This window comes from Mercenaria mercenaria, unplaced genomic scaffold (genome assembly GCF_021730395.1).
Source record: "Mercenaria mercenaria strain notata unplaced genomic scaffold, MADL_Memer_1 contig_1281, whole genome shotgun sequence".
Classification (NCBI taxonomy): Eukaryota; Metazoa; Mollusca; class Bivalvia; order Venerida; family Veneridae; genus Mercenaria; species Mercenaria mercenaria.
The window spans coordinates 19,685-36,292 of record NW_026459261.1 but is presented as its reverse complement, the minus strand read 5'-3'; the positions used below and the strand labels follow the sequence as shown (position 1 = coordinate 36,292).

General features: G+C 35.5%; 1 protein-coding gene and 2 long non-coding RNA genes across 5 annotated transcripts in view; 1 reads left to right on the top strand and 2 right to left on the bottom strand.

Annotated features, from left to right (window-relative positions):
- Positions 1-3,430, bottom strand: part of LOC123534368 (uncharacterized) — a 16,471-nt gene extending 13,041 nt beyond the window's left edge. The window contains exon 1 of the long non-coding RNA XR_008368838.1: positions 1,761-3,430. This is a non-coding gene — a long non-coding RNA (uncharacterized LOC123534368). The remainder of the gene's footprint in view (positions 1-1,760) is intronic.
- LOC128551587 (uncharacterized) lies at positions 2,175-11,304 on the top strand. Its single transcript, XR_008368839.1, has 3 exons — positions 2,175-2,263; positions 8,989-9,110; positions 10,729-11,304. It is a non-coding gene; the product is annotated as an uncharacterized LOC128551587 (long non-coding RNA).
- Positions 9,106-16,608, bottom strand: part of LOC128551586 (histidine--tRNA ligase-like) — a 27,152-nt gene continuing 19,649 nt past the window's right edge. For all 3 annotated transcript variants that reach the window (XM_053532483.1, XM_053532482.1, XM_053532484.1), the window contains one exon: positions 9,106-10,527. In XM_053532483.1, coding sequence (XP_053388458.1) covers positions 10,504-10,527 — 24 coding nt within the window. In that variant the 3' untranslated portion in view covers positions 9,106-10,503. The remainder of the gene's footprint in view (positions 10,528-16,608) is intronic.

Below are 16,608 nucleotides of genomic sequence, written 5' to 3'. Positions count from 1 at the left end.
GTCTCTGCGATTTATCTCTCTGAAAATAAATGGACGTTTCACAAGAAATATGAATGAAAATATATACAAACAACTGATCAATACTTTTATCATGGACCAAATTTTATTTATTTTGTATGAACAGCTTAAATGCACAACAAATCTGTAATGAAATCGCAATGTATTGGTTTTAAGAGACTAAAAGTAACCAACTATAACTATACTGATTTAAAGAGTCAACCCGCTTTTGGCATGCTGTTCAGTACCATTCGTGGGGGAGATAAATATCCTTGAACTCGTTCTTGTTTTAACGAACTAATACTATTATTAACTTAATGATAGTGTTCGATGTTCATCCTTGCTTTATGTTTTTGTGTTGATGATTTTTGACAATGTCCTCAAAAATCTGTTAAATGTTAAGCGAGCATGAAAATGTAAAAGTACAATTTATTAGAAATGGCGGGATCATTATGGTGATATAAAACTCTCCAAATTAATTAATTCATTGTTAGGCTTTGAAAATAATGACTGTTTTTAAGACGGATAAGACTTCGCAAGTAAGACACAGAACGGTATTCACTTGATTGCGTTGCATAGCGACCCACTCGAAACGGCGTTGCATTAGGTTTTCGGCCGATTGTTCAGAAACAACCCTGAATAATTCTATGAAAATACACACGCTTTGTTTTAAGAGATAGCCCTTTGCATAAAAAGTGTTTTAACAGTTACTTGCTCCAAATAAACACTATATTTGAGGCGATATTTTCAAAAACTGTCAAAAATCTCCTTCCCCCGTCGGACTGTACAGAAGTGTTTGAATAAACAGCTCAAATCTCAGCTAAATAGACACATGTGCTAAAACATAGATACATTTGCGCTCCAGGTGCACCCATCGTTTTCATTTGATTGCTTATTTAACGGGTAGAAATTCCTTTAAATCATACTTACAATACCGGAAATTTGTAGTATCGGCCATATTTCTCCATCTGATCGGCGTAAAATTCACCGCTCAAACAACGTTGGAACCACTTGATCTGATAAAGCTATGGCCAGTGTGTATTTTGACACCGACCATTGATTACAATTTGCGGAAATAAAAAAGTGACAGGTAAAAAACCTAATTTTCTTTCCGGGTTTATCATGATCAGTACCAGTATGCATGCTAAGTCAAACAGTGACCATTCAGAGGTTATACATAACCTCTAACCAAGCAAAAAATTAAAGAAGAAAAATATTTATCAACCCCTGAACAGCTGAAGACAATATATAAATTCTACAGGCTCAATATCATATGCGGATCCAGCATTTTCTGTCAGAGGGGATCCAAATTCTATGCTTTCTGCCAGAGGGGGTCCTAGTACACTTTTATACAAAATAACATTAAAATTAATGGTATTTACATTAAATTCCAAAATCCTAGGGGGGGGGGGTCTGGACCCCCGGACCCCACCCCTGGATCCGCGCATGAATATTGTATGTCTCCAGAGGTGGAGAAATATTAGAATGATGCCTCATTTAGTCATTATGAATCTAGCGCAATAAAGCAGGCCTTTAGCGAAATCCACAAACTGAACTGAAAACTGCCATGGTCAAGGAGTTGTGACAAATTATCCACAATCATAGATCGATAGAAGATTTTCAAAAAACCGATGTCACATTTTCTTTAGTCGAAGGTCTTTAAAGTCAATAACAATGATAATTAGCATTAGAATTTATTATTTATATATAAAAGAACGCATTTAGTTATGCTACTATTGTTACATATATATAAATAAACTTACCGCTAAATTACGGACAGTGACAGAAGGACCATCAATAATTTCCAACACACAAAGGAATAAACAAACGCGTGTGTATGTAGTCGACTGGTATCCGTTTTCACTCTTCGAATCATAAACGCAAGTCTCAGTAGTCGTGGACCAGTCATGTGTAATTGAATCGACGCGTCCATTTCATAATACGCTAAGATTAGGGGTGTCAGCTTGGTTAATGCATCATTTCTTATTTAAGTTCTAATCAGCGGTTGTAGGCGTTTATAATAACAAACATTCCGTAAGCTTTATACAAATGTTAAAAAGTTTTATTAATCCATTCATTTTAATAGTCGGTAGATACTACAATATTTAAGAATGTAGCGACTGATCACCCGCCACCCCGTGTACAAATAATGAAAGCATCCAATTCAAAACGCGAGGTTTTTGTGTAGTGTGTAACCAACTACGGCTGCAGAATATACAGAGTCTCTGGTGTTGATGGAAAGGATTGTTTACCTAGAGGCAGCTTGGTAAGAAAAAGCATTTATCATAAAATATATTAAATCACAGTGTATCCCTGTTTCTTGTATTCTCAGGGTTTCTCATATTCTCGTTTTTTGCCTTCAAGTTGTCAAATAATTGCCTGTGTTCTTAGACAGGAATGGTACAAAACTGACAAACTGAAAATTTCAAGTGATTTGAATGCATATTGACGAAACTATCAGCATTTTACTCAATTTTCAAAAAATTCCTTATTTTTTTCTGGTGGTGTTAGCAAATTTGCCATAAATTAGATTGATTATGCCGGTAAATTGTAATATTTCTTGATGTATTTATTACAGAATATATCTTTTTATAACACAATGGTAATTTTAATGTTTTAATTTCTACAACTTAATTATTTGTCCACGGGAATACGAGAAACTCTTGGTCCATTTCTGTGGGTGAGGATATCAAATACAGAAACAAAATAATTAAATGTGATAATTTCAGTGACATTTTATGACTCCATCTGAAAGACAAGTAAATTTTCTACAAAACAACACCCAAATGCTGTTTATGAAATGGTTAATCTGTTACTGGGAATAAAAACAACCCCTTAGGCCCCCGAGAATATGAGAAAACAGGATAAAGATATTTAGGCTGGGACTAGCTTGGATGTGACTTGGGGAGAGTATTCCAGTACTAGCGGATAGCAAGTAGTAGGGAAGAAAGAGTTGAGATGGTGCTGTGTTTGAGACTGGGGTATGAGGAAATTAAGGTTTCTAGTGTAACAGTCTCAGGAAAAATGTTTAGCATCGACCGGGATTCAAACCACGGACCTTCGGCTTACTGTGCCAACGCTCTATTAATTGAGCTATCGAGGCGACCCGATACGAGAACCGCTACACACTTTCCCTCTTATTCAAGATATTGACACTCCTGGCCAGTGTCTGCCGCAGACTGTTAACCGAATTCAGATGCACACCCCAGCCAAACTGTTTCGCCCCGCATGGGCTCCAAGGGTGAGAATCCCGGACGAGCCCCCAGATGTAACAGTCTCGGGAAAAATGTGCAGCCTCGACTGGGGTTCGAACCTCGGACCTTCGGCTTACCGTGCCAACGCTCTATTAGTATTAATTGAGCTACCGAGGCCACCCGATACGAGAACCGCTAAAGTAGTATGGGTCAGGCGATCATGATCAACATAAACTAGCTGGTGTTGTATTTTATAAAGGAATATTACTGAGTTATAGACCCTTTTTTTGATATGTTTTCCAGTGTAGTTCTCATAATATCCGAGTAACTACAATCAGGGGTGTACAGTAACTGTTTTAAGTTATGTAACCTATTCAGTTACTTTTTCAACATAATTCAAGCAATTTATAACCGGTATTAGTTATAAAATGTATATATATATAGTTAACTCAGGTAAGTTATTCAAAAAAAGTCTTTTTGCTGTTCTCACAAAGTGAAATTAGTAGGGCACTTTCAAAAAAAATGGCTAATTTTTTATAAAGCTCATATTTTGTTCATGTCTTACCCAAACAAACAGATTTGCATATTGAACAAAGCGTTTTGTAGGTGAATATATTGTGTCAAAATTTTAGAGTGATATCTTTTATAATAAAAAAGTTACCTTGATTTTTAGGCCAAAAATTGTCAGGAGTGTAAGATTTTAGCGTGACATTTCTGAAGTACATCTTGCTTCATAGCAATATTGAAGAAGAAAATGAAGAGGAACCCTTTAAATGTCTACCTTATATAAAAATACAGACACTTGACTAAATTTTGGTTGAACATACATGCATATTGTGAGTGACTAAAGACATTTTGTGCGCCCAAGAAGTTATGCACCCCTTGATTGAAAAAAAATACTAAAAAGGGCTTTGTCATCAAAGAAAACAATACTGTTAATGGCACTGTTAGTTTTATAGCATTTTATTTGTACATAAACATTTTCAGAAGAGTATTTAAGCAAACTGCCTTTTTACTGAACCCAATATGTTTATATGTGTGAGTGGTGGGGACCTTATCAAAAACAGGACTACTAAATGGTCAGGAGTGTAAGATTTGTGATTTAACACCCCTAATTTTGAAAACCACTGTAAGAACCAACTTATGTGTACATTTTGTAAGAAATTGAGTGGACTGCTACACATGCAAGGTCATGTAAGTTCACTGATGACACTTGATTGACAGGACTGGTGTCAAGTATAAAAAATTTAAAAATATGTCAGGAGTGTAAGAATTATGTCATTATGAAAGCTTGGTACTGTCATGTATAGTGGCTGCATGAAATGAATGTAAGTAGAATTTATGTTTCTAAATATTATACTAAAACTGATTCAGACAAGTTACAAAGGTTTTAAAATGTTAAAAAGCTTGTATTAATATCAAAATGAAATTAATTGTGTTCATAAGCTATAAAAATCAAACCATTGTGTAACTACAGAACAGTATATGGCATAAGATAATGCTATATTGGTCCATGTTGAATATGTAAATCATTAGAAGTCGTGCCTTTTTAGGATTTTTAATATAAAGACCTATGTTAGGGCTTTGTTTAAATCTTACACTCCTGACATATATGAAATGTTTAAAGTTAAAGTGTATGTTCCACATTTTTGACTGAGCACATCAATATATTTTGATTATAAAATCAACAATTTACTATTTACATGAGAAATTAAATACAAAACACAACGATGTACCATTATGTAAATGGTAATGGTACTATATTTATATATGTATAGTAAATAATTTACAAATTTGTAATGTCCTGCATTACCTGTAATTTCAGATCAATAAACAATATTCAGATAAATAAGAAAAGTAAACTGTCTAAAAATCATGATGCAATGGACAAGAGAATCAAGAATCGTGAATAATTTTTATGTAAAATAATTCAGAGAAAAATTAAAGTCTGATCCCACCAGGAGAGAGACAAATGAAAAGTATAAAAAAAACAGAAATAGGAACAGAACCTTGCCTACAAGAAAAAATATTTTGTAGTCAGGCATGGCCAAAATAGTACAGTGGAGAATCCTGTGATTATAAAGGAATCACTTATTATTCTCTCAGATGAATTAGTACATAATGCTAAGGCTGTCCATGCTTTCACAGATCAGCTGTTTATCCACGTCATGAAGAATCCTGGCCCATGCAAAATCAAGGTCCTGCATAGGTTTACAGATAATTGTGTGTGTTTAGTACAAGTCCAAGGTGGTTTTACTATTTGCCTTATCAATGAAAATTCAAGTTATAAAATCTTAACTCATAGCAGCTACTAATGAACCGCAAGATACAGATCTCAGTAATAATGCTGATTGTACAACAAGCCAGAGTGTACAATCATTTCAGGATCAGAAACATAAAATAGCCACATTTTAGTATCATAAAACGCCTGCCATATGTCCTGATTTGGATGAATCAAGGAGCTCATCTCGATGCCAGATGTTCTCAGTGCAAACTGACTGAACAAACTATGGAGTGATACACTTTGGACAGTTTTATGTTTCGCGTTCAGTCAGGGCTCTCGTTTGGCAGAAATTGGGGCCAAATATCGACCCCATTTCCCCCTCAAAATAATATGTTTTTTCCACCCTATTCAAAAAAATTCCCCCTCGAGTCCAAGAACATCAGTGCTAAGCGATTTGCAGTGGACTTGTTGGCCTTGAAATTTTATTGTTTCCGAAAATTCAGTGGCTCAGAGAAAAAAATACAAAGTGTGATGCCTGAATAAGGTTGTTTATATTGGCAGAATTCATACAGCAGAGTTTATAATTAACAGAATTCAGGTTTGGGTCAGCAAAATTGAAAAGCATGATTATATTTGTTTGCATTTCTTTTTGTGTTTGAAATTCCCCCTCAAAGGATTTTTTTGAAAAATCATGCGAAATTCCCCCCATTTTTGGACCCTGGACCCTGTCCCAAAAAGCAAACGAGAGCCCTGTCAGTGTTCAGCTTGTTTGTTGTATACTGTGACACTTTAACTTGAAAGTCATCTCGAGTATTTTAAACTTTGTTATTGTGGCAGATATCTTGCAGCTATTTTTAACACTGAAAATATATTGCTGTTCTATCTAAAAGGTGACTTACTTTACAAAAATATAAAAATGACTCAAAGTGTAAGATTTGCAATTTAGAATTTTGGTAAAAGATGCTGTTTTTACATATAAATTAGAAACATTAGTATGTCAGAATTCTTTGGACTTGCTCTTAAGTCAGGAGTGTAAGATTTTGTTCTTTCTTTAAAGTTATGACCATTATTCTTGAAATGAGATCAGTGAAACAGTTTGTTTTTATTATTTGTTGCAAAGGTATTTGTTGTTTAAAATACTATGGTTTTGCTCATATTTTATTACAAAAAATAACAAATTTAAAACTTTCATGATATTGGATGATATAAGCAAATTGATGGTTTTAGCCTCAGTTAAAAAGTTTGCCATGAAATATAGCTTACAAGTTAATGACTTTTATATTTAGAGTTATAACTGACAGAAACTTGTTACATTAAGCAACAGAAACTAGTAATGTAGTTGTAATAGTAGACTTCGTTATTATTAAGTCAGGAGTGTAAGATTTTGTTCTTTCTTTAAAAGTTATGACCATTGTTCTTGAAATGAGATCAGTTAAAACAGTTTGTTTTCATTATTTGTTGCAAAGGTGTTTGTTGGTTAAAGTAGTATGGTTTTGCTGATATTTTATTAGAAAAAATTAACAAAGTTAAACTTCCATATTAGTTGATATAAACAAATTGATGGTTTTAGCCTCAGTAATAAATTCTGCCAAGAAATAATGCTTACATGTTAATGATTTTTATATTTAGAGTTATAAGTGACAGAAACTTGTTGCATTAAGCACCAGAAACTAAGAACTTAGTTGTTATATTAGACTTATTATTATGTCAGGAGTGTAAGATTTTGAGCTGAAAATACTGCTTTCGGAAATGAAAGTGATTTGATACCAAAGAGTGACCGATTATGCTGAAATTTTTCATGTTTGCTACTGCGGATCTAAACTTAAAATCTGGCATAAATTTTCAAACTTAGCTATTGATGGAAGAAAACAATGAAAACTTTTGTCACCATTTATTTTATAGAAAGTACTTTTTTGACATTAAAAGGTAGAAAAAAAAATAATGGAAAGGGAATGTTAAGAAAGTAGTTTTTCTAATTTGTTTTAGACCTAATCCAACACACATGTTGAAGAAAAATGAAATATAAGTACTTTAAAAAGACAGAAGAATACTATTATTTTTATGTGTTATTTTGTAATTTTTTCAGTTTTTTTAATTCATTAAAGTTTCATAAAAACAAAACGGCTTGTATTTCAGTCCTGAAATTTTAAAGATAAAAAATTCAATGTATCTACTTATCAATGAAGGCAGTGCATAACAATGCATCTGAACTTTATTTTTGACCCCCTATGTCACGTTTTTAGCCATTTTTTCTGAAAGTGCCCAGTAGCAAACTGTGGTTAATCCAATTCTCTTTTAGTCTGATCATGACCTGATAAGCATAATGGGATGTTGGTTAAGAGTTTTATAGCTTTAAAACTTTTGCGTAAAACTTATTCAGCCTTGCATAAAAAAATTTACTGCTTAGTTGGAAAGATAAAAGTTCAATGATTCAGGAAATTATTGCATTTTTAAATTAGTCTCATTCAAAATGAAGAATTGGCACAGGAGAGCTTTGTAATGTTCTAAAATAACTGAAACAAGTTATGAAAGTATAAGCAATAACTCAAATGGGTTATAAACTGCGATAACTTGAATACATCCCTGACTGAACTAAGGCAGCAATAAATGAATGAACACATTAGAATGCGATACAGGCTGTATTTTTCAATTGATCTCCATGAAATATGGTCAGAATGATGGCCTAGATGAAACCTAGATCAAGTTTGAATATGGGTCATCTGGGGTCAAAAAGTAGGTCACTAGATCAAATCAAAGAAAAACCTCATGTATGCAAAGGAGGCAATATTTTTCAATTTTATTTTATCGTCATGAAATTTGGTCAGAATGATTGCCTTGATGAAATCTAGATGAAGTTCGAAAATGGGTCATCTGGGGTCAGAAAGTAGGTCACTAGGTCAAAGCAAGGAAAAACTTTGTGTATGCATTAGAGGCTGTATTTTTCAATTGATCTCCTTGAAATATGGTCAGAATGATAGCCTTGATGAAATCTACGTTGAGTTTGAATATGGGTCATCTGGGGTCAAAAAGTAGGTCACTGGATCAAATCAAAGAAAAACCTTGTGTATGCAAAGGAGGCAGTATTTTTCAGTTCTATTTTATCTTCATGAACTTTGGTCAGAATGATTGCCTTGATGAAATCTAGATCGAGTTCGAAAATGGGTCATCTGTAGGTCACTAGGTCAAATCAAAGAAAAACTATGTGTATGCATTAGAGGCTGTATTTTTTAATTGATGTTAATGAAATTTGGTCAGAATGATTGCCTTGATCACATCAAGGTCAAGTTTGAATATGGGTTATCTTGGGTCAAAAAGTAGGTCACTAGGTCATATCAAAGAAAATACTTGTTTATACTCAGGAGAGCACATTTTTGGTCCAGTCCTAATGGAAATTGGCCAGAATATTTGTTTCTGTGAAATCACTAGGTCAAACATGTTTACACTGTTATGGTGTGTTTCTCAGGTGAGCGACCTAGGGTCATCTTTGCCCTCTTGTTTAAAGAACCTGTTTGCACGATTTAATTGAAAACCTGGTTTTCTAGAATTGCCACGATTTTTGTTTTATTATTTCAGGTATGACATGTCACAAAGCATTCTGTTTGATTAACAGATAATAGATACTGCAGACACTAGCAAATTATACTTACCTAGCAGTTGCCGTATTCCAGCCATGGAGTCATAATCTTAGAATAAAGGTAAATTTGTCTCTGACACCTTCAAAATAACATTAAAAAATGCTGTCTTGTGAAAGTTTTATTTTAATATAGACATTTTGAAACTTCTGACAAGCATTCAGCTGACAGTAACCGCATTAGTGTCCTGAAGTCACTCAGATACTTAGGCCACATTTAAAATTGTTTGCTGTCTCCCAACCCTACTTTTTAAAGTTGGGTAGGTAGGTAGGCAATTTTTTTTATATTTTTTTTGGTGTTGGGATTATACATTTACCAGTATATATATATGACCGTTTCTTACAGAATATTTCTTCTGAAAAAATAAGACAAATCTTTATATGTAGTATAAAAGGATGAAATCAAATATAGTACAATTTAAACTTTCTTACTTACTGTTTTGCTTACATGTACTTGAAAAATATGCGGCACTTGTCATATCGCAACTTAAAGAAAAAATTTTGACCAGCATTGTCCAATAAAAACTTTTGGGGCGCAGCATTTTAAGTGGGTAGATAGGGAGACAGCAAACAAACATATTTTTAACTTTGGCCTTAACTACAGAATTGAATGTTGACTGCTACTCTTAAGATTGCAGATTTATCTTTAAACAGTAAATAGGCTCAATTTAGCAAAGTACAGGAAAAAGTACTTGGCAGACAGGTAGTCTTCAACTTCAGTTATGCCAAGGAGGTAGAGGAGAGGCCTATAAATGTTCAAGGCACTGTGCATTGTTTGATTCACTTTTTGCAGTAATCTTCTCGAAAATAAATTGACCACAGAGACTTATAAATGGCAGATATTGTAGCTGAACACCTCCAGATTTTTAGCTCACCAGAGCACAAAGTGCTCAAGGTGAGCTTTTGTGATCGCCCTGTGTCTGTCATCCGTCGTCCGTGACACTCTGGAGGTCACAGTTTTGGTCCAATCTTAATAAAACTTGGTCAGAATGTTACCCTAAAAAAAACTTGGACGAGTTCAATATTGGGTCATCTGGGGTCAAAAACTAGGTCACCGGGTCAAATGGAAGGAAAAAATTGTTAACACTCTACTAGTCTCTAGTCTAGAGGCCACATTTATGACCCTATCTTTGTGAAACTTGGTCAGAATGTTTATCTTGATGACCTCTAGGCCAAGTTCGAATCTGGGTCATGTTTGGTCAAAAACTAGGTCACCCAGTCAAATCAAATGAAAAGCTTGTTAACACTCTAGAGGCCACAATTATGACCCTATCGTTGTGAAACTTGGTCAGAATGTTTATCTGGATGAGCTCTAGGCCAAGCCCAAATCTGGGTCATGTTGGATCAAAAACTAGGTCACCCGGTCAAGTCAAAAGAAAAGCTTGTTAACACTCTGGAGGCCACATTTAAGACCATATTTTCATGAAACTTGGTCAGAATGTTTATCTTGATGATTCCTAGGCCACATGTGAATCTTCATTCTGAAAATAAACGAGAAATTTTAGAATAGAATCTTCGAATATGACCATTTTGTGTCAATTCGCCGTAAAACCCAACTCACTCACTCACCCACTCACTCTTTTTGAGGATCGCCGTGAAGATCGCTATGAAAACAAAAATCCCAAGTAAAAATCTTTGTGTTTTTAGCTTTTTATGTTTACTTTATGCTTTATTTCTTTCAGGTCTCGGTGTTTAGGTGAATCTGAGGAAAGTCCAAAATATTGCAACTGTTCCAGTTGTTAAAATTGTAAGCAAAGACGTATGCTGGCTTAAACACATCAACAAGACAACAAAACACTCATTTCATATGCTGGCTCCAGTGATGTTAATTCAGCTGCAGATACTTCTGTTCTCAAATATGTATCAACAGTACCTGTGTCAGATGTACTGGCAAACATGTTATATCTTCAATTTTGTCGAGCCCGCTTGCGGAAGCAAAGATAGATGTCCAAATGGCTGTTCTGTGTATGTGCGTGTGTGCGTGCGTCCGTCCGTCAGGATTTGTTTGTCCGGACCATAACTGACATGCGTGGAGCAATCTCGTTTATATTTGGCATGAATGTTAACCTCAGTGAGACGGAGTGTCATGCGCAAACTGCAGGTTCCTATCTCAAAGGTCAAGGTCACACTTGGAGGTCAAAGGTTAAATTCAATAATGACTGTCTGGAGCATTAATTTTCTTCTTCATGCATGGAGGGATTTTGATGTAACTTGGCACAAATGTTCACAACCATGTGACAGAGTGTCATGCACAAGAACCAGGACCAGGGGTGTGGAATTCCTATGTCCGACTTGTCCGACTCGGGACTTTTTGACTGCGGACAAGTGAGTTTTCGCATTCCGTTTGTCCGCGGACAAGCACAAAATTTCTGGTTTGAAATGAAAAAAGGAAAGAATAATTTAGGAACGCTGAACAGTACTTCAAGTTTATGGAGTTTATAAAAGAATTCGATGTATGAAACGGATGTTTCACCCGCCAAGGGCCTCTCGATTTCTCCAGATTTGGGAAAACCATACCGTGTCTAAATTTAGCAGCTCTTTCTCTGCGTTCTGATTGGTTCCCTATCATGATCTCGCGTGATTTTTGCACACGGTAACTTGTCGAATAGAAACCGGAAACGTAAACAATTATCACAATGTTTTGTTCAACGGTTACAACTTTGTGTGCCAACAAAAATTGAAGTAAATAGTCAAAGCACAAAGAGCTCATTAGTACGAGTCAGGAAGTTTCATGTTTGTTTTTCTAACAGTCAGGAAGTGCCATGCTTTTTTACATGGGTTCACATGGCATGATGAGCAGTCTTTAGGAATTACTGTTGAATGTTCGACGGCCTCGCGGACAAACACAAGCTAAAGTGTCAAAAGCTTATTTTTTGAAACAGCTACAGTATTACACTTTGTTATGTTCGCTTTTGTTACTACTTGTAGATTATTGTCCAAAATAAAGAATTATTTGCATGCTAAAATGTTGAAAATCCGGGCAAGTAAGTTTTGACTGCGGACAAGTAGATTTTTAAGTCTCATTTGTCCGTGGACAAGTGAAAAATATTGGGATTTCCACACCCCTGAGGACCCTAGGTCGAACTATAAGGTCATGGTCAAACTTAGAGGTCAAAGGTCCGAAGCATTTCTTTTTCATGCATAGAGGAATTTGGATGTAACTTGGCACAATTGTTCACCATCATGAGATGGAGTGTCATGTGCAAGAACCTAGAATTACTTCCCTTTGTTGTTACTATAAATAGCTTATATTGAACTTTTTTATTACTGGTCGTAGGGAAAAATCAAGACCACTATTCTGTAGTACAATATGCATGTTACATCCAATTTTGAGGTGTATTTAGACCTATCTACTGGTAAGGATTTTTGTGTGGACTTAGATTTTTTTTAAAGATTTACTTCCCTTTGTTGTTACATTGAATAACTTATTTTGTAACTTTTTGCAATCATTTTTTATTTGGCATAAATGTTTGCCTCAATGAGACAGGGTGTCCTGTGCAACTCCTACTCCTTTTGACAGCTGGCGGGCTTGACATGTTGCCCGTGGGCATCTAGTGTTAAAACTTTCCTATAAACTGACTGTAGTACAACCAAGTACTGTTTGATAAGAATGTGTTATGGCGGATCTCGCCTCATAAACATACATATACATATATATAGACAGACACACCAAGAACAGGAGTCTGCTGCAAACCTGCTTTATAAATGAAGGGACATTAGAGACTGGATTCCTTTCCCTTATTCAGACTGTCCTTTGATCTTTATAGATAAATCTGTTTAGTTGGACATTCATTTCTTTTGTGGTTTTGCAACTTGACATTTTAGTTGTTTCTTAGAGTTAATGCTTTTACTTTTGAAAATATGAAAACAATATTATTTTAATGTGATTTTTGCATATAATGTATGTTTGTTTGATGAAATGTTTATCTTTGAAATTTATTTGTAAGTTAAAGAAATGTTCATATATATATATATATATATTTGAACCCACTCGCTTAGCTCAGTAGTGAAAGGGCAGATCTACAGATGACGGGGTTGCGAGTTCGATCCCCAGGCGGGCCAAATGTTCTCCGTGACTATTTAATAAAAGACATTGTGTCTGTAATCATTCCTCCTCCAATCATGTTGGGAAGTTGGCGGTTACTTGCGAAGAACAGGTTTGTACTGGTACAGCTAGAATCCAAAAGCACTGGTTAATTTATTGCCCACCGTTACATAACTGAAATATTGTTGAAAAATGGAGTTAAACTTGAAAAAAATTAAAAACATTGGAATACTGCGAAATCAGCTCATTGTGTGGGCATGAATTTTGGTGGTTTTAACCAGAAGGATTATTTCATGGGGATTTAATGAATGAATTTCATGTTTTGACAACTGGAATTTAAATTGTTCATAGGAATTAATTTTGTGCTTTTAATCAACCACAAATCCACTAAAATTTGTTCTGCACAAAAATTAATGATTTCACAGAATTTATCATAATTATGCTAACCCACAATTTTTTACATCTAGTGTGTTGATGTTGTGTATTTAGTAATTTCTGTCACCCTCCACATCATTTTTGAATATAAAATTTATATTTTGTTCTTTAATTTATGAGCTAGTTTGTGTTTTTAGCTTCTTCATAAATATTGGAAGTATGGACATTGGTTGCTTTTTCAGGGTGAGCTATTAGTATAGGGTGGATGGCTATGTGTCATCCGTCATCCACATTTTTACTGAAAAATCTCTGAAACTACGTGTCAAACTAATACCAAATTTGGTCTGTAGCATCCTGGTGAGGTCCTCTATCAAGTTTGTTCAAATGGGGGCATTTGGCCCTTTTAGAGGTCGCTAGAGCTAAAAATAGAAAAACCTTTAAACAACTCATGAACTGCCAAATGGATCTTCATCAAAAGAAAAATACATTTAAATGACTTCTTAACATGAACCGCTGGATAGATCTTCATCAAACTTAGTCTTTAGCATCATTATATGGTCCTCTATCAAGTTTGTTCGAATGGGAGCACTTGGCCCCTTTTAGGGGCTGCTAGAGCTAAAAATAGAAATATGTTTAAATGACTTCTTATCACAAACTGCTTGATTGATTTTCATCAAACTTGATCTGTAGCATCATCGTTATATGGTCCTTGCCAATTTTTTTTTCAAATGGGGGCATTTGGCCCCTTTTAGGGGCTGCCAGAGCTAAACATAGAAGTACCTTTAAACAACTTCTCATCAACTGTTCGATGGATTTTCATCAAACCTGATCTGTAGAATCACTATAAGGTCCTTCCTCAAGTTTGTTCAAATGGGGGCACTTGGCCCCTTTTAGGGGCTGAAAATAGAAATACCTTGAAACGACTTTTCTCTTCAGATGGCTCGCTTTAAGGTCAAGGTCACACTTAGGGGTCAAAGGTCATATGACTTTGTTTCTTGTGTATATTGCCCTGCATTGCGGTGCTCTTGTTTATCTTTGGCAGATCCTTTTTAGCTCATCTGATTTTTTGAAAAAAAATGATGAGTTATTGTCATCACTTGAGCGGTTGTCGGCGTTGCCTGGTTAAGTTTTATGTTTAGGTCAGCTTTTCTCCTAAACTATCAAAGCTATTGCTTTGAAACTTGGAATACTTGTTCACCATCATAAGCTGACCCTGTATAGCAAGAAACATAACTCCATCTTGCTTTTTGCAAGATTTATGGCCCCTTTTGTACTTAGAAAATATCAGATTTCTTGGTTAAGTTTTATGTTTAGGTCAACTTTTCTCCTAAACTATCAAAGCTATTGCTTTGAAACTTGGAATACTTGTTCACCATTATAAGCAGACCCTGTACATCAAGAAACATAACTCCATCTTGCTTTTTGCAAGAATTATTGCCCCTTTTGGACTTAGAAAATCAGTTTTCTTGGTTAAGTTTTATGTTTAGGTCAGCTTTTATCCTAAACTATCAAAGCTATTCCTTTAAAACTTGCAACACTTGTTCACCATCAAAAGCTGACCCTGTACAGCAAGAAACATAACTCCATCCTGCTTTTTGCAAGATTTATGGCCCCTTTTGGACTTAGAAAATATCAGATTTCTTGGTTAAGTTTTATGTTTAGGGAACTTTTTTCTCTTAAACTATCGAAGCTATTGCTTTAAAACTTGCAACTCTTGTTCACCATCATAAGCTGACCCTGTACAGCAAGCAACATAACTCCATCCTGCTTTTTGCAATAATTATTGCCCTTTTTGGACTTAGAAAAATCATTTTCTTGGTTGAATATTATGTTTAAGTCAACTTTTCTCATAAACTATCAAAGCTATTGCTTTAAAACTTGCAACAGTTTTTCACCATCATAAGTGGACACTGTACATCAAGAAACATAACTCTATCCTGCTTTTTGCAAGAGTGATGGCCCTTTTTAGACTTAGAAAATCATGGGTAGGACAATATTTCTATTATACAAAAAAAATCAGATGAGCGTCAGCACCCGCAAGGCGGTGCTCTTGTTTTAGCTCACCTGTCACATAGTGACAAGTCGAGCTTTTGTGATCACCCTTCGTCCGTCATCAGTCCGTGCGTCTGTCCGTCAACAATTTCTTGTCTGCACGATAGTGGTTTCATTTATGATTTTAACCAAACTTGCACACAACTTGTATCACCATAAGATCTTGGTTCCTTTCTTGAACTGGCCAGATCCCGTTATGGGTTTCAGAGTTATGGCCCTGAAAGGGCCAAAATTAGCTATTTTGACCTTGTCTGAACAATAGCAGCTTTATTTATGATTTGATTTTAACCAAACTGGCACACAACTTGTATCACCGTAAGATCTTGGTTCCTTTCATGAACTGGTGAGATTCCATTATGGGTTCCAGAGTTATGGCCCCTGAAAGGGCCAGAATTAGCTGTTTTGACCTTGTCTGGACAATAGCAGCTTCAATTATGATTTTATTAGCTCGGCTATTCGAAGAATAAGTAGAGCTAACCTACTCACCACGGCGTCGGCGTCACACCTTGGTTAAGTTTTTCGTACCAGTCCACATTTTGACCGGAGCATATCTTCTACATGCATGAAGGGATTTTGATGAAACTTGGCACAGTTGTTCACCATCATGAGACGGAGTGTCATGCGCAAAAAACCAGGTCCCTAGGTCTAAGGTCAAGGTCACACATAGAGGTCAAAGGTCAAATTCAGGAATGACTTTGTCCGGAGCATATCTTCTTCATGCATGGAGGGATTTTGATGAAAGTTGGCACAATTGTTCATCATCATGAGACAGAGTGTCATGCGCAAGAACCAGGTCCCTAGGTCTAAGGTCAAGGTCACACTCAGAGGTCAAAGGATATAAGAAAGAAAACTTTGTCCGGAGCATATCTTCTTCATGCATGGAGGGATTTTGTTATAACTTGGCACAAATGTTCACCACCACAAGGCGGAGTGTCATGCGCAAGAACCAGGTCAAAGGTCAAGGTCACACTTAGAGGCCAAAGGTCAGATACAAGAATGACTTTGTCCGAAGCATTTCTTCTTCATGCATGGAGGGATTTTGATGTAACTTGGCACAATTATACACCATCATGAGATGAAGTGTCATGCG